At 45.2% G+C, this 18,287-nt stretch overlaps 2 protein-coding genes across 4 annotated transcripts in view; one reads left to right on the top strand and one right to left on the bottom strand.

Moving 5' to 3' along the window:
- The window catches only part of LOC148648579 (GTPase IMAP family member 8-like), a 72,819-nt gene extending 72,539 nt beyond the window's left edge, over positions 1-280 (bottom strand). For all 3 annotated transcript variants that reach the window (XM_088606959.1, XM_088606958.1, XM_088606957.1), the window contains exon 1: positions 148-280. The gene's annotated coding sequence lies outside the window, so the exon portion shown is untranslated. The remainder of the gene's footprint in view (positions 1-147) is intronic.
- On the top strand, positions 260-4,939 carry LOC148648586 (GTPase IMAP family member 8-like). Its single transcript, XM_088606996.1, has 3 exons — positions 260-355; positions 1,152-1,916; positions 2,528-4,939. Exons 1-3 carry the CDS (start codon positions 325-327, stop codon positions 3,496-3,498), a joined length of 1,767 nt encoding a protein of 588 aa, XP_088463122.1. The 5' UTR covers positions 260-324; the 3' UTR covers positions 3,499-4,939.
- Positions 4,940-18,287: the final 13,348 nt, after the last annotated feature.

Raw genomic sequence — 18,287 nt, forward strand, 5'->3', positions numbered from 1 at the left:
ACCGACCGAAAAACAAAAAAAAACGTACCCACAGCTGAAAACGAAAGTAAAACATTAAAGACGTGTGCTAACATTCGCCATCGAGAAACACATTAAATACAGGTATAATACATAAGAATATATAACGAATAAAGATCTCAAACACACCTGAACCAATAAGACATGAAGTAATGTAACTGAGTACTCTAACACTCGCCGTGAGAGTACTGTCCTGTGCACATCACTCCTCTTCCTCCAGACGCACAGTGAAGCACGCAATGGGCTCTCTAGAGTACTTCCGCACTTCTGAATTCGTCTTTCACATCGATTGTGACAGATGACAAGATGGAGACGGAGAAGACCGACGTCCATTCTGGTGAGTTACAGAGTTCATTTTCTTCCAGCATTTTTCCTTTGTTTTATTCTCCGATTCAAAACTGTTTTAACTTCAAAGTATGTATTTACGGAATTTGATCAATTAAAATCAAAGAAAAAACACCGTTGTACACGTTGATTTTATTAAGAAAAAAATACTTTCACTTTCAACTACGGACGATATTATATATCAGGAATTAATAAAAAATAACTATATTATAAACTCGTATTTTAAGTTGTCAACACGTAGTGTGCTTCCTTAAAAGAACATTCTTTTGTGATGAGAACTTCTCTGGGGTGGTGAGAGCCGAACTTAGTGATTTTACATAGCCCAGGGCAGGCGCAAATCAGCCCTGAGTGTTTAATAAAATATCCTCACAGCGGGCCTTAGTTATCTCTTTAAATGAACTGTCTGAACTGACTGGATGACTTTGTTTCTGAAATAAGTAAACCAAGCACGTCACTTCAGTGTTATTGGTTCAGTCAGACTCCTTCTACAGTATATACCACTGGAACCCCCAGAAGCCCTGAAAACACCCAGTGGCAAAAAATTGCAAAAAATCAGAAAATACGAAAGGGGTCCCGTCCAGGCTGTATTCCGCCTTGTGCCCACGGTTTGCTGGGATCGGCTCCTGGTTAGCAAGAGGGTGGGTGGATGTAGGACACGACTTCGATGAGCACGAGATGCCGCCGCTCTGAGCGAGAGCTCTCCCTGAACGGCACTGGGAGTCATGGGTAGCACCCGCAGGAGCGGCAGTACTGTACGGGGAGAGTAGGCAGTGGCTGTGTCTCTCCAGCAGGCGGACGGGATGACGAAAAGGGCTCTCCTGACTCTGCGGGCCGGACCCTGGCACCCCCTGTCCCCCCTGAGCTGCGCCTGGTGCTGCTGGGCCGGACGGGCTCTGGGAAGAGCGCCTCGGGGAACACCCTGCTGGGCCGCAGGCACTTCGAGACGCGGCTGGGCGCCCGCGCCGTGACGCGGGCCTGCGAGAGGGCCGAGGCGGAGCTGGGGGGCCAGAGACTGGTCGTGATCGACACCCCCGACCTGCTGGACACCCGGCTGTGCCCCCCCGACGGTGCGGCCCAGCAGGCCCTGCGCTGCGTCCAGCTGTCGGCCCCGGGGCCACACGCCTTCCTGCTCGTCCTGCCCGTCACGCGCTTCTCCGACCAGGACAGGGGGGCGCTGGACACCCTGCGGAGGCTGTTCGGGGAGGCAGCGGTCCGGCACACCCTGGTGCTGTTCACCCGCGGAGAGGACCTGGAGGGGCAGGGTGTGGAGTCCTTCCTGCACAGTGCCGACCCCGAGCTGCGCCAGCTGGTGAGGGAGTGTGGAGACCGGCACCACCTCTTCAGCAACAGGGACACCCCAGGAGACCGCTCCCAGGTCACAGAGCTGCTGGACAAGATCGACGGGGTGGTGCAGGAGAGTGGAGGCTTCTACACCAGAGCAATGAGTCAGGGAACACAGACCACGCAGGCTGAGGAGGGTGAAGGCCAGGGAGCAGATGGATCTTCACTTCCAGCCAAGAGGAGAAACAGCAAATCATTTACACCCCCAAACCGTAAGTCCCTGAGAACAGTGCTTTCGTTGCAGGACAGCAGGACAGGAGATCAGAAGTCTCAGAAGCACCAAGTCCTCGTGTTTGAAATACTGTCACCTGCTTTCAATTTCACTAAAAACCTTTGATTGGCTGGACAAATTTAACATTGACAGCAACCATGTAGTTGTACGTCACACATGCTCATAAAAGCATTAACAGCTTAAAAGGTGGACAGATGTTTTAATGTGAGGCCCAGTCTCCACGGTATGAACATCTGGCCGGTCTGGTAATTAGTACTTCATTAATTCCAGAAACTCATCCAGCTGTTGCTTGAGCAAAGCCAGGATTGTGGCTTCAACAACATGGCTGGCCAGCCTATTCCACACCCCCGCCCCCCTCTGTGTACAGAAGTGCCCCCTGCTCTCAGCATTCCATGTGTTTCCTCACAGTTTCCACCTGAGCCTCTCCTGGTCCGTGATTCACTCTTGGTGCTGAAGAAGTCTGCTGGTTGACTTCACCTTAGTTTTCTTCGGCCCGTCGGCATGTGTGTGGTGTGCCGTGTGGTGAGTGAAGCTCCCCGCCTGTCGGTGTTAACGGTCACTGATCTCGACATGTCCTCCTTCGTGTTGCAGTGGGGGAGCCCCTGCCTGGGCCCCCGGAGCTCAGGCTGGTCCTGGTGGGCAAGACAGGCGTGGGGAAGAGCGCCTCGGGGAACACCCTGCTGGGGCGCCCGGCCTTCAGGTCTGTCCTGGGCTTCGCCTCGGTGACCGCGGGGTGCGAGAAGCAGCGGGGGTTGATCGCCGGGCGCAGCGTGGCGGTGGTGGACACGCCGGGCCTCTTCGACACCAAGCAGAGGGACGAGGACATCCGGCGGGAGATCGGGAAGTGCGTCAACCTCTCGTCGCCGGGGCCGCACGCCTTCCTGCTGGTGGTCAAGCCCGACCGCTTCACGCAGGAGGAGCGGCGCGCGGTGGAGAAGATCCAGGAGATTTTCGGGGGGGGGGCGTCCCGCTACGTCCTGGTCCTGTTCACCCGGGGCGACGAGCTGGGGGACACGAGCTTGGAGGAGTGCTTTGGGGAGGCCGGCGGTGACCTGCAGCAGCTGCTGGCTCAGTGCGGGGGCAGGTACCACGTGCTCAACAACAAGAGCCCGGAGGAGCGCGGCCAGGTCACCAGCCTGCTGGACAAGGTCGACGCCATGGTGACGGCCAACGGGGGCGGCTGCTACACCAACGACATGTACAGCGAGGTGGAGCGCATGATCCAGCACCGAGAGCGGCAGCTGAGGCACCAGTACGAGGCGGCGATGCGCCAGAAAGAGCAGGAGCTCCGGGCCAGGTTCCAGCGGGAGGTGGAGGAGCTGCGGAGGAGCCTGGAGCAGAAGCTGGAGAGGCTGGAGGAGGAGGGGAGGCAGAGGGACGCCAGGATGAAGGAGCTGGAGGAGAAGCACAGGAGGGAGCGGGCGGAGTTCGAGCGCTTCTACAATGAGAAGAGGAAGAGCGCCCGGGAAGAGGCCGAGAACTCGGGTTTCACCTACAGCTTCATCGTGGGCATGTGGGAGCAGTTCAGGAAGATGGCGTTTGGGGGTCCGTGCGTAGAGTAGATCCAGGACTGCTCACAGCAGCACACACAGCAAGCTGAGCCATGTAAACGTGTCCTGTCTTGACATTAGGTAACTTGGATGGCTGGCGCCTCTGCCATCTAGCAGTTCTAAGGCTGCTAGGAGCCCTGTCCCCACAGACAGGTTGTTGCATCTCCCAGAGCCACCAGCACAGGGCAGTCCTGTTGAGAGGGTCTCTGGGAACTTTGTACACACTTTCCTTGCAGAAGATGTCATATTTCATGAGGTGGACATCCAGAACTGCTTTGAAGTGGATTGGAAGAATGCTGGGCACAAGGGTACTTTGTAATTCTATTCTGTCACATAGTAATGTGTGCTACGAACCTACGTAACCACTTGTATTAAAAGCAAAAGGGAGGTAGGAAGATGTGCGTGATTTTTGAATCCTGCCAGTCTTGTAAGCACAGGGAAGTGTTAATGATGACAGGAAAATATTTAAGGACTGTTCTATGTTGTCAAAGACCCCTTTAGCCAGTGTCCGCCTGGAATTTTCCCCCTTAAACATTTTGTTATATCTCTGCAGCAGAACATAGCGGGAGCCTGGTTCAGGTCTTAAATTGAAGGCAAACCCCCTTGGCTTTGAGTGTGAACAGTCAGATTGCTTGTATTTCTTAATGTGTCACCTCAGCAGACAAACATATGGAAAAAAACAAAACAGCAGGCGGAAATTTTGTTTTGGTCTTCAGAGGTCAGAATTTTCTATTCTAGGCCTGTCAGGTAGAAATGATTTGAAAAGCTTGTTCAAAGTGTCTACTAGCTTGGATAACAATCTGGGACAAATTGATCAATTTGAAAAAATTCTACATAATGTTTTGTGAAGACTGGACCTGGAAAGAAATTTCTCGCATATAATAAATAAATCATAAAAAATATGGAAAGCAATAACAATAAAAACCATTGCAATTGCTATAAAAACCTTTAGACACTGCTAGAGAGCCTTTTTCTGCTGTTAGGCATTGGAAAAAAAACCTCAGAGTTGCCTTCTGGTGTGAAAAAGGAGCACTGATAAGAAACTGATTGATTACCCTTCTGAGTCAATGACTGACAGCTAGAAGGCAGGCGAATGCAACCTGAGGCTTCTAGAGGAGGTTTCACCCTGAAAATTCAATGAATGACGGCGCTTTTTACCAATCAGATCGCCTGTTTTCTGGCGGTCCTGCTTCAAGTCAATAACGTTCAGTTTCCTCCAGGTCTGGAGGTGGGTTAGTCTAGCCTTTTGTGGATATACAATATATCGTTCTTCAGAACAAGGTAAAAACATGGAATATATATTTTTTGCTGGTTTTTGCTTTTGCGGTCTTGTTTTGCTGGCTTATTGATTACCTTATCGATGCACTTTGGAAGTTTGGAAGTGCATCATCAGATAAAAAGTGACTTTGTGATTGAATGTCTTGTTTTTAAAATTAAAATGTTTTTTTTTTAAGCTCCGGTTGTCCTTTTTCAATTGATAACAAGTTTTTGTGGTTTTGTTGGTAAAAAAACAATTAAATATGATGCAGGAATCAAAAGTAAATATTGATTTACACCATGGATGCTTGCGACTACGCCAAGCACAGGCCAGGTTTGATGAAATGAACGTTTTTTTTTCGGTTCTGAAAACGATTTTGTGAAGCTCTAGTTGAACCTTTTTCGATTTATAAAGGGTTTTGTGGTTTTGGCGACGTAAAACAATGAAGTGAGATGCTCCCTTTAAGTCAAGTTTCTCAGACAGTAGCCGCATGTGGCCACGTTTGCACTAAGACATTTTAATCACCTTGAGAAAAATACACAACGCGTCTCTGTGTGTTTCGCTCCCACACACACGAAATTAAAACTTCTTCTAACTTCTGAGACGGACTCCTGTCTTTTAAGGGGAAGCGGGAAAAAAAGATTTCTCCACCAGTCCTGCCACAACGATCCCTCATGACTCCTGTCCACAAACAGAACACAAGAACAGAAAGTCATCCATGAGGGGGGCACACTCAGACCCCAATGAGGTTGGCAGTGTCCAGTAACCCGAAACCACTGTCCCAGGAAAAGAGACCCAGCCGCGCTCCGGTCTCCTGACTCGCCTCCTGCTGGCCCAGAGGGCAGAGAAACGAAACTCCTCTTCCTCACCTGCGTCAGAGCCAAGCAGCCTCTTGCTCATGTTCTTGCTCTGCTGCCCCCTGCCCTGTCTCTCCGTCTACAACTGCAGGGGGGAGGAAGACGATGCCTGAGCCTTCCTCTGCTGTTCTCTGTTAACTCCTGCCTCGTCCCCGGGTCCCCTCCTGTGCCCATATCTCCCCTTCCTGGGCAGAGCTCCCAGACCGAAATGAGGGGCAGGAGAGGGGGAATAGGCAGGCCTAATAATAGTAATAATAATTCTTCTTTGAAGAATTGAAGAAACTGCATGATTAGAAACAAGTGTATGGAGCTACTTCAAAGCAAAATGTTAGCAAGTTCTAAAATGCTTAATTATATGCATCTGCATACATTAAGAATTTTATTGCAGATCTTTTTACTGCTTAATGAATGTAACAGACTATGTAAAAGAAATTATTATATTGCGTTTAAGAATACTAGACAAAGTGCGAGTCGGGGGGTTTCCATAAGACAACAGGAGGAAGTACCAGCTCTGTGCAGCTGAAAAACAACTCCTTATTTGGAGGATGCTAGCAACTGCAAAACTAACCTAAACTGGTTTTGACGTAGTGAAACGGATGCATTGAAGACCATGAGGTTTTGTGTAGAACATAGACACTAAACTTTTTGTAGAGATACTCTTTCCAAATTGATGTGTCCCGGTCCAGTGTCTCTGAGTGACCGATAAGCGAAACCTTTTTGTAAATTGAGCCATTTGACCCATCGTTACACATCTTCAGCAATTTATTTTTACCCTGAACCCCAGAGCAGCACTGACAAGCAGAACTGAACCAGCATGTCCCTGGACTGTGGGAGGAAACCAGAGCACCCAGTGGAATCCCACAGGACATGGGGAGAGCATGCAAACTCCACACAGACAGCACTGCAAGTCCAGAATCAAACCTGGGGCCCCGGCTCTGTGAAGCAGCAATGCTGACTACTGTGCTGCCTACTAATTTTAAACAAAAATGTTAAACTTATTTGGATATTTTTCACAGACAGTATATGAGCCTTTACCCAGACTGTAGATTGCTTAGCTTGAGAGCAGTGAGTGTTTGTTCATCTCAGAGCAGCAGAGAAGCAATAGGGTTGTTAACACGGCACCCACTCTGGGAAATCGAAACCTACGGCGAGCTGCACAGCAGAAATCGCAACTACAGTTCAGCTCAGGCCAGATAGCAAGGAATGAGGAAGTGGCGCTGAAGACAGGCTGCTGTTCCTGTGGAGAGCTCTCTAAATCCCTCCAAAGGTCTCCTGTACCATAAAAACAGTTCCAGCATCGATTCTGCTATTATCACAGTCTCCTTTCCTTAACTGCCTGTATGTTTTCCATAGTAAGTCAGATTGCACTTTACTTTGGATTCTTGTGTGTGAAGGAGATTGGGTTTCCAGCAGGCTCAGAGTGTTGCTGGAATGTATGTACAGTATGTATGTTCCTCTCACTAGCAAGTGCTGTGAGTTCAAGGCGTCCACCCCTGCAGACTCATGGTAGGATTCGCACACAGGGCACGCTGTGCATTACCATCGATCAGTGAACATTTAGAAAATGTTTCCCATCTGCTCAGTCTTACTGATCTCATCTCTCTTGCTACTGAGTGCACTTATTTCCTTACTTAATGTCATACTTATTTCTCCAATTCCAAAGGTTTCAGCGCAGTACTTTTTAAGTCATGATTTGCTATAATTCTGAAGTAACAGACCCTATGTATCACTATTTATTATTATCGATGCTCTTTTCTAATACTTTCAGTGTTAAAATACGTCCTCATTGTAGAACGTGCCTTGTGTTCCTGTTTGTAACTTTTTTATTAGGTGTTCATCAAAGCTGATTAATAAGTTTTCTTCTTATAGAATTCATGTATTTAATTGTTCTAAGCAGTAAAATAAGGATGTGTTGGAGCTGATAATAACAGTTAATGCGCAAATTGTGATCTGGAGGGGATCCTTTCCAAGGTCTTGCCTAGGAACCCCAAAAAACTAGAGCCCGCCCCGTGTCTGCACTGGAGGGGGCTGACCCAGCCGTGTCTGCACTGCGCAGCTGGGAGGGGGCTGTCCTAGCTGTGTCTGCACTGCGCAGCTGGGAGGGGGCTGACCCAGCCGTGTCTGCACTGCGCAGCTGGGAGGGGGCTGTCCTAGCTGTGTCTGCACTGCGCAGCTGGGAGGGGGCTGTCCTAGCTGTGTCTGCACTGCGCAGCTGTGAGGGGGCTGACCCAGCTGTGTCTGCACTGCGCAGCTGGGAGGGGGCTGACCCAGTCGTGTCTGCACTGCGCAGCTGGGAGGGGGCTGACCCAGCTGTGTCTGCACCTGTATAAAGAGCAGGAGGCGGACAGGCTGAGCTCAGTCTCCGACACACACACAACCTCCCATCAACAATTCTCCCAAATTATCTGAATTCTGATCTCCGAAAGACTAGACCCCATTGGTGAGTTGAATTCATTGTAACCTTTCTGATTTCCTGCAACTCTTTGCTGTAGCGAACTACATGTGAAACTAATCCAAAAAAAACAAGAACCAAAACTTATGAACGCTGGAAAAACCACACAACTTCTTATCTTAAGATGAAACTGTGCTTATCCATTTTGAACAAGTTTTCAACTTGTTTTCTTTTAAAACTAACTTTAATTACACAAAATAATGATAAATCGCGATTTGCGGTGTTTGTGAGCTAGTTTGATGGAAGAAGTAGCTGTTTCAGCTGTTCTGGTAACAGTGCTGTCACAACGTCAGGGACATTCCAGAAGAAACGCGCTGCTGTGCGTCACACGCCGCAAACTTCAATGTATCACAGAAATGCACCCATCACAATAACCAATAACTGAATTTCAAAAATGTTGTCCTATATACAGTATAAAGAGGGGCACACAAACACAATTTATTCTGTTATATTTGTTTTTAAAGTAAAGTGCCAAAAAGGAGTTAAATTGCCTTTTGAATTTATGTGGAGAACAGGGGGACAGTACAGGACTATACTCGAAGAGTAATAAGGTTAATAACACTAATTATAATTTTTAAAACTAACACAAAATAACCTCTGCACACAATCTGTGATAGAGAAACACAATTTGGAGTGTCAATATATATTGCAATGTCAATCAATAGAGATGAAACAAAACTGAACTTTTATTATAATCATTGTTGTTATTATAATAATAATAATAATATGATGCACTTATGAATGCCTGCCTGACAGGACAGTTTAACACTCATTCTCCCTATGAGGCTCGATCCACAAATTCAATTAATTTTGTTCGTTGTGTGTTGGTAATAACTGCATTTCAAACATGATCTACAAAATAGTCCACAAAAATCACTTATACAGTAAATGAACAGATCTCACTGCAGGAGTGAGTCATACAGTACATGTTTGACTGTCTCTGTGCTCTTTTACAGATTGATAGAACAAGAATGGTTGCCCCTGGATCAGGTGTTCAGAGGCAGTCAGAGTTGGGGTACGGTCAGGTAGGACATGTGATAGATACAGAGGGAGAGAGCAGTGATGTAGCACATTCCTCAGTAGTCACACATGAGACACTCAGCCAGGAGTCAAGGAGAAGCCCACACAACAATATCTGGAGAGGAGTGATAACTACATTTATGTGGTGGGCAATGGCAGGAGCTGAGATTTACATAAAAAATACAACTAATTCGTGGCTGATAAAATTACTGATGGAGATGAGCTCTATTATTGATAATCGTGTGTTTAAATGCCTGTGTGTCCTAGCAGTTATAGTCCTTGCATTTCTATATAAGGAGACTGGAGTTGGGATTGCAGCTCTTATTTTGGGAGCCACAAATCTAGTTTTATTGCCATCTTATATCAATAACAGATTACAGATTGATAGAACAAGAATGGTTGCCACTGGATCAGATGTTCAGAGGCAGTCAGAGTTGGGGTGCGGTCAGGTAGGACATGTTGTGATAGATATAGAGGAAGAGAGCAGTGATGTAGCAGATTCCTCAGTAGTCACACACGAGACACTCAGCCAGGAGTCAAGGAGAAGCCCACACAACAATATCTGGAGAGGAGTAATAACTAGATTTATGTGGTGGGCAATGGCAGGAGCTGAGATTTACATAAAAAATACAACTAATTCGGGGCTGATAAAATTACCGATGGAGATGAGCTCTATTATTGATCATCCTGTGTTGAAATGCCTGTGTGTCCTAGCAGTTATAGTCCTTGCATTTCTATATAAAGAGACTGGAGTTGGGATTGCAGCTCTGATTTTGGGAGCCACATATCTAGTTTTAGAGCCATCTAATATCAATAACAGAAACATCAGTGAAATCTGGAGAGGAATGGTAGCCCTCCACAGTACAATATCCGGAGTGTTATGATACCGTGGTCCTGACAGTTTGGGAAGTGACCCAAACTGACAGTTTGAGGTAGCCTATCGTGTAAATTTCGCTTTGTTGCTGATAGGTTAAGCTTTCGAAACTCTGCCCCAAAGACATGTGACTGATTTTTCGCCCTGTTTCGTTGGTTAAACGCAATGATCAAAATATTACGTATGCGAGTTTGGATTGCAGCTCTGATTTTGGGAGCCACATATCTAGTTTTAGAGCCATCTTATATCAATAACAGAAACATCAGTGAAATCTGGAGAGGAATGGTAGCCCTCCACAGTACAATATCTGGAGTTTCCTGACAAAGAATACATTTCTCATGCTCGAAAGCCGGTCTGGCTATTTCGTGAAGGTTGAAAGAGAATGGTGTCAACACAGTGTTACAACTGACTTATACGATTTTATGGAACACCTGATTTTATGAACACCTTTTACGATAACTGAAGAAGGCTCAACGGCCGAAACGTTTTTTCTCACGTTTTCAGCAAGGAATTAACCGATTACATGTTCGATTTTATTGAAGCCGAGTCAAATAAAAAAAAGTTAAAATGTGCATCATGTTGTCATTTAACATTTAATCATTTAATAATGAATCATTAAAAATGCATCCGTTTAACTGAAGTGACCCAAACTGACAGTTTGAGGTAGCCTATCGTGTAAATTTCGCTTTGTTGCTGATAGGTTAAGCTTTCGAAACTCTGCCCCAAAGACATGTGACTGATTTTTCGCCCTGTTTCGTTGGTTAAACGCAATGATCAAAATATTACGTATGCGAGTTTGGATTGCAGCTCTGATTTTGGGAGCCACATATCTAGTTTTAGAGCCATCTTATATCAATAACAGAAACATCAGTGAAATCTGGAGAGGAATGGTAGCCCTCCACAGTACAATATCTGGAGTTTCCTGACAAAGAATACATTTCTCATGCTCGAAAGCCGGTCTGGCTATTTCGTGAAGGTTGAAAGAGAATGGTGTCAACACAGTGTTACAACTGACTTATACGATTTTATGGAACACCTGATTTTATGAACACCTTTTACGATAACTGAAGAAGGCTCAACGGCCGAAACGTTTTTTCTCACGTTTTCAGCAAGGAATTAACCGATTACATGTTCGATTTTATTGAAGCCGAGTCAAATAAAAAAAAGTTAAAATGTGCATCATGTTGTCATTTAACATTTAATCATTTAATAATGAATCATTAAAAATGCATCCGTTTAACTGAAGTGACCCAAACTGACAGTTTGAGGTAGCCTATCGTGTAAATTTCGCTTTGTTGCTGATAGGTTAAGCTTTCGAAACTCTGCCCCAAAGACATGTGACTGATTTTTCGCCCTGTTTCGTTGGTTAAACGCAATGATCAAAATATTACGTATGCGAGTTTGGATTGCAGCTCTGATTTTGGGAGCCACATATCTAGTTTTAGAGCCATCTTATATCAATAACAGAAACATCAGTGAAATCTGGAGAGGAATGGTAGCCCTCCACAGTACAATATCTGGAGTTTCCTGACAAAGAATACATTTCTCATGCTCGAAAGCCGGTCTGGCTATTTCGTGAAGGTTGAAAGAGAATGGTGTCAACACAGTGTTACAACTGACTTATACGATTTTATGGAACACCTGATTTTATGAACACCTTTTACGATAACTGAAGAAGGCTCAACGGCCGAAACGTTTTTTCTCACGTTTTCAGCAAGGAATTAACCGATTACATGTTCGATTTTATTGAAGCCGAGTCAAATAAAAAAAAGTTAAAATGTGCATCATGTTGTCATTTAACATTTAATCATTTAATAATGAATCATTAAAAATGCATCCGTTTAACTGAAGTGACCCAAACTGACAGTTTGAGGTAGCCTATCGTGTAAATTTCGCTTTGTTGCTGATAGGTTAAGCTTTCGAAACTCTGCCCCAAAGACATGTGACTGATTTTTCGCCCTGTTTCGTTGGTTAAACGCAATGATCAAAATATTACGTATGCGAGTTTGGATTGCAGCTCTGATTTTGGGAGCCACATATCTAGTTTTAGAGCCATCTTATATCAATAACAGAAACATCAGTGAAATCTGGAGAGGAATGGTAGCCCTCCACAGTACAATATCTGGAGTTTCCTGACAAAGAATACATTTCTCATGCTCGAAAGCCGGTCTGGCTATTTCGTGAAGGTTGAAAGAGAATGGTGTCAACACAGTGTTACAACTGACTTATACGATTTTATGGAACACCTGATTTTATGAACACCTTTTACGATAACTGAAGAAGGCTCAACGGCCGAAACGTTTTTTCTCACGTTTTCAGCAAGGAATTAACCAATTACATGTTCGATTTTATTGAAGCCGAGTCAAATAAAAAAAAGTTAAAATGTGCATCATGTTGTCATTTAACATTTAATCATTTAATAATGAATCATTAAAAATGCATCCGTTTAACTGAAGTCATCAGTCATCAGGTCTTATCCTCATGTCCACCTCCTTGTTCACCACTAGAGGTAGGCTGGGCAAACGATTTTTAACATTTTTTAAAAAGAAATAAAAAATGAGATATAATGATGTGTTCCGGCTTAACTTAGACATTGCACGACTTTAAACCCTATAAAAACAGGTTTCGAGAGTTAAAAACCACTTTTTATGAGCAAAAAATGGGTGATTTTTCTTCATCGTGATCAGCTCAGAATCTTTGTGTACACTGTAAGGTTTTTACTTCTTAATAAACGTTTAAAATACACTTCAACGTCCTGAATTTTCATTTGCCTTAATTTGTAGAATTAATTTGAGTTTTAGCCTTAAAAAGCTTCAGTTTTCTCTATCTTTTGTTTCTTGTCCTACAACTGTTATTGTTGATCACCGCATTACTGTACTTCAGTAGTTCTCAAACTTTTTGGACCAAGCACCACCCCTAATCCAACCAAAGCATCCAAGTACCACCTACAAGTCATCATCTCATAGGAACCCCAGAAAGTCTCAATGACCAACATGAGCGCGCGTGCACACACACTCACACATACATATAATAAATATTATAATTATAAACGTTATTTCATATAGCGCCTTTAAAGGTGGCTTCTCAAAGTGTTTTACAGAAAAAAAACAGTAACAACAACTAATAAAAAAGCACCATTTCAGTGAGAGGGGTGAGCCTGTTTAGTCGAGCAAAGCAGATGTGAATTAATTTTTCGAGCCTTGATACAATTCACAACAGAGTCTAACAGATATTAAATCTTCAGGCATTTTCTTGACGGCAAAGGTCTCGCGGTGGATGTTGTAATGCGTACATTAATTTCTGGAGCAACCTCTCTAATTCGTGCAACTACACCGTTATGTCGGCTTGTCATTGCTCTAGCACCGTCTGTACAAACTCCCACACATTTTATCCAGTCGATGCCATTCTCTTCGATAAATTCATTCAGAAGCTGAAATATGTGCTCTCCTGTAGTTCCTGTTGGTAGCGGCTTACAGAACAGAAAGTCCTCACGGGACGTACCCTCAAACCCGTATCTAACGTAAACGAGCAAATTGGCCAAATCGACTACAGACTCATCTAATTGCAGTGAAAAGCATCTGCTCATCTTAACGCGCTCTATCAGCGTACTTTTGACATCATCCGCCATATCGATAATTCTGCGAGTGACTGTGTCTTTCGAAGGGGCAGCAGGTCGAGCTGTTTAGCAGTTTTTTCTCCACACATAATACGTGTCGGCTCTTTTGCCAACGGTAAATAAGGTTCTTCAAAACTAGTGTAGCTTACCTGCTTTAGCAATCCGCAAGCTTGCATTTTTCCGCGTTTCCGTTTTTATTTCCGTATTTATTTAAAGTTTTTATTTCATGCGCATGGGAGCGAAACACAGAGACGCTCGGTGTATTTTTCTTTAAATTAACTTAGAACAGTTCTTTAAATATTTTTCTGTTATCTATCACGCTTTCCTGTGCTCACAAGATTACCTGCGTTCGTAGCACGTATTTCTATGCATTCCTGTGTTTACAACGTTGGCATTGTTCCAAAATCACGCACATTCTCCTTTCTCCCTATATGCTGGAGATACAGTAGCTTTTTAAAATACAATTGGTCACTTGCGTCCGTAGCACGCATCCCTATAGTGGTATAGAATTACAGAGTATCTCTTGTGTCCACTGAAGTATTAGCGCGCACTGTATCGTAGTACGTAGGCTGCGTATTCGACACGTATTAAAATACAAAATATGAAAACCCGTCCCGATTTTTCAGCGCACACGACACAGTTCCAGGGTCATTTGGCGTACCTCCTGGCGCCACTCCACGTACCACTGCCGGTACGCGTACCACAGTTCGAGAACCACTGCTGTATTTGACATGACTTCATTCACTCTTTCCTGAACGTCTATGACAGGCAGAGAGAGTGCTGTTTCTGGTGCGATCCTTTGCAGCTGACATTTCACTGTTTTAAACGAACAAGAAATTAGATTGCTCATAAATCACTAATTCTATATAAACACACCGTAATTGCCCTCCGAAAATCCTCTTTTTCTTGTTCGTTTTTGAGACCTTGATCAAAACTGATTTTAGATGTCAGAAAGGATTTATTTTCTCTGTATTTCCTACATTGCTTTGTCGAGATTTTAACTTTATATTTAGGCTCAGATTTCAACTATAAATCGTACACTAATTAATAGCGGTAAATACTGATGTTTTGCTCCCTCTTACCACAAAAATATATATGTTTTGTAGCTGGGATGAACTTTATTTCGTACGTGTAGCTACTGCGATTCGGACACGGAACAGTTAAAGATGGCGGCAAATCAGGCACCCAGAGAGAGGTGGGGGGGGGCGTCTTCTCGCCTCCATAACTTAAATGCCAAATAGGAGTGGCTTAAGCGACATACACAGTCGTGTAACTGACAGTTTGAGGTAGCCTATCGTGTACATTTCGCTTTGTTGCTGTGCAGAAAGGAAATTAAAAATTAAACACTTTGAACGTGCAATCTGAGATTGCCTTATTAGTGTTGTGATTGGAGAAAGTTCTAGTTTAATATTTAATGTATTTATTTATGTATATATGTATATTATGTGTGAATATGTATATGTATTTGTGTGTGTGTTTGTATTTGTGTGTGCAGCTGATTTTAGATACAATGATTTCATGCAATCCTGTCATTACAAGAGCAGTGCAGTTCCTGTTCCCAGAGAAAGTTGACAATACTTCCTCTGCTTGACTGCCTGCAGAGCAAACTGAGCCCTGCTGTTCAGCTGGAGCTGTGTGGTCTTCCCCACAGTCTCTCTCCTGCACACAGAGCACACAGAGCCCTGCTGTGGTCTTCCCCACAGTCCTGCTGGTGTCTCAGCAGGGCTCAGTCTCTCTCCTGCACACAGAGCCCTGAGTGCTGAGTGAGCCCTGCTGTACCAGTGTCTTACAGAGAAGGAGCTCCGCTGCAGGCCAGAGGTCAGAGGTCAGGTGTCGTCTTCATCCCGAAGAACAAAGACCAGTTTCCTTCTAGACCAGGGCTACAGTGCCATCGCTGGACGGCCAAACGTTTCTGGTTTCCCTTCTGCATGAGCCCATTCTGCATTTGCCTCTTTGAACTTATTATGTTCTTAATTAGACAGGCTGGATCCTTCAGGCTGGACAGCGGCCCTGGAGGACCAGATTGGCTCTCCTGGTCTGTCCCATCATCCCCTCACTGATGACCCGGCCTGAGTCCCAGCGGACCCACAGCAGAACCACAGCAGGCCCGTGTAGGATGGGCTGGGTCCAGTATACCTGCGGCCGAATCTTACAGCCCAACAGGTAAGAAAGACATACTAGTATTCCTTGGTTAATTGTTGTCAATGTTGTAAATGTGAACTGGGATGAATAAAATTTGTGAGAACTAAGATGGCCTTTGCTTGTCTGTTATTTAAGATTGCTGCAGTAGACGATTACATTTAGCCCACTATGTGGGACTGGGCAGGAATGTGAAACAGCAGACTGACAGTATTAAACTGCACCGTGAGAAGTGAATTTCAGGAGGACTTCGTTAAGTTACTGGAAACATACAGAATATATATAACAATCATTATTGATCCATAGACTGACCCTCTTCACTGCACAACTACAATAATAATAATAATAATAATAATACTTGAATCACACATAAATAATATCCAGGAAATACTTTCCTTAGATCCTGGAGTTCCATGAATATTCCCCACAAGGTGACCTCTTCCACTGAAACAGGAATTATTTAAACGCAGTTCTACCGCTGGGCTTACGAGCTCCTGACTGGGCTCTGGGGGAGAGGGGGCAGTGCTGTCTGCACTCCGTGTGTCTGCCGTCAGTGTGTGTGACAGAAACCAGAAACGAGTTGGTGATAGAAGTTTTTTTTGCAGATGTGCAAGCCCATGCACAGTGATACGCTTACTGCGGGAATGTGGACTGATCTGTTCGTCCACCTTAATAAAGGTGGAGGAAAGGCAATCAAAACACCATGAACACTGGTGGGGGAGGGGAGGGCAGATGACTGAATTAAGGGGTGTAGTTCTGTGCTGTAGTGGAACTCCCCGCAGTGGAGTGTAATTACAACGGCTTGACCACTAGAGGCCGCCAATGAGGCCTTTCACTCCTCCATCTTCAGTAACTGCTCAGCCCAGACAGGGTCCCAGTGAGCTGTCAGAGTCTGACGAACTGTCAAGAGTCTTTTCAGGTCCTATAACCAGAAAGAATAAGACTGCAGAGATGTCAGAAAAAAAATACTTTACAAACAGATAGGGATTTTTTGTGGTGAACATAGACACTGTCATGTTTTTAGAGACATTAAGACCCTTTGGTTTCCAAATCTACGTGTCCCAGTCTAGTATCTCTGGGGAAAAAAAGGCATGAGTTGTTTTTTTTCGGACCCATTGTAACATCTCTAGCAAAAAACGTTTGTTGTCCCCTTGAGGCAACAGCTGGCATTTTAGCAACAGGAGTGAGCAACTCTGCCAGGTGAGCACCAACTGCAAAAACCTGTTTTAAGGCATGAAAATATCTTTCTCTTTTACGTCAGGCTCTCCCCAGGCAAACAAAAATCACATTTGCGTCATACATCGCATGCATTTAACTATGACAAACGGCATTCCAGCGAGTACAAGGACGATGAATGGGTGTGTCTATACACAAAGAGGGGCGGGAGCGTGGCACAAGTTGCTCAGCCTTGCTGTAGAAGTTGATACCCCGGATTCTTTCGAGAAAGAGCTGGATGAGACGTTCCGATCGGCTCAGGAAACGCGCCTTTACACAAAGGGCGGTGAGAGGGTGGAACAAGCCGACACCCTGGTTTCTTTCAGAACAGAGCTGTACAAGATCTTGGGATCAATCTGTTTCTAACTGACTACCCAAGAGGCTCAGTGGGCTGAATCTGGTGGCTCCTCTCCTTTACGACGCTGACACGTTCTTCTGTTTTTCCACTGCAGTCAGAACCGAACGGCCATCTGTCCTCTCGGCCACCCAGCTGGGCTTGAGACAGGAGTCCCGGTTCTAAGCAGACGAAGTTCGGCAGTTGTTTAAATAAAACACGAATGCAGGCCTTCTTCCTGCTCCCTGCGCCCTTTCCATGCTTATATTTTTGCCAAACACACAACAGTAAGACCCTGGTCTTTTAATCTGGGGATGCCAATTGGCTGTTCCTAACCAGTTCGGTCGGCCAAACCCAAAACACGTTCCTCGCCCATTTACACCCAGCACAGCCTCGGCGCACACGCGTGTGCTAAGGACATCTGTGTAGGAAATGGGAGAAATGGGGTGCTCCTGTCCTTGATCTCACGGTGATGGGAACAGATTTATTTTAACCACCCCTGTTACAGGCTGCAATGTCCCAAGCCCTTTTCTACTGAGCAATATTTTTGTACAGTAGACCCTTGTCTGACGCGGAGGAGGGGCGTTAAATCCCTCCAGAGCACAGCGATAAACACCTTCTTTAGCAAAGGGGGATACATGAACATACCCTGTAAAGCCACCCAGTTATTGAGGGGCTGAGCGGTGGTCCTGTGGCTCAGGATCTGCGCCTGGGGCTGGGAGGTTGCCGGTTCGTATCCTGAGGCCGGCAGAGGAATCCTACTCCGTTGGGCCCCTGAGCAAGGCCCTTCACCCCAACTGCTCCAGGGGTGCTGTATAAATGGCTGACCCTGCGCTCTGACCCCCAGCTTCTCTCCCTGTCTGTGTGTCTCGTGGAGAGACACACGAGACACACAAGCGAAAAGACGAATTCCTAATGCAAGAAACTGTACAGTATATGGCCAATAAAGTGATCTTATCTGATCTTATTTTGTAAGGCTACTGAACCCAAACAGAGTATAAAAACTCTCAAAGAAAAGGACAACTGGAGAAGTCTG

Source organism: Lepisosteus platostomus, chromosome 14, assembly GCF_059453375.1.
Source record: "Lepisosteus platostomus isolate fLepPlt1 chromosome 14, fLepPlt1.hap1, whole genome shotgun sequence".
Taxonomy (NCBI): domain Eukaryota; kingdom Metazoa; phylum Chordata; class Actinopteri; order Semionotiformes; family Lepisosteidae; genus Lepisosteus; species Lepisosteus platostomus.

Bases quoted from the DNA above. Each gene is read 5' to 3' on its own strand.
- LOC148648586 (XM_088606996.1), top strand. From the start codon at position 325: ATGGAGACGGAGAAGACCGACGTCCATTCTG. The intron at 356-1,151 runs GTGAGTTACAGA...GTGTCTCTCCAG, and splicing joins GAAGACCGACGTCCATTCTG to CAGGCGGACGGGATGACGAA. The intron at 1,917-2,527 runs GTAAGTCCCTGA...TTCGTGTTGCAG, and splicing joins ATCATTTACACCCCCAAACC to TGGGGGAGCCCCTGCCTGGG.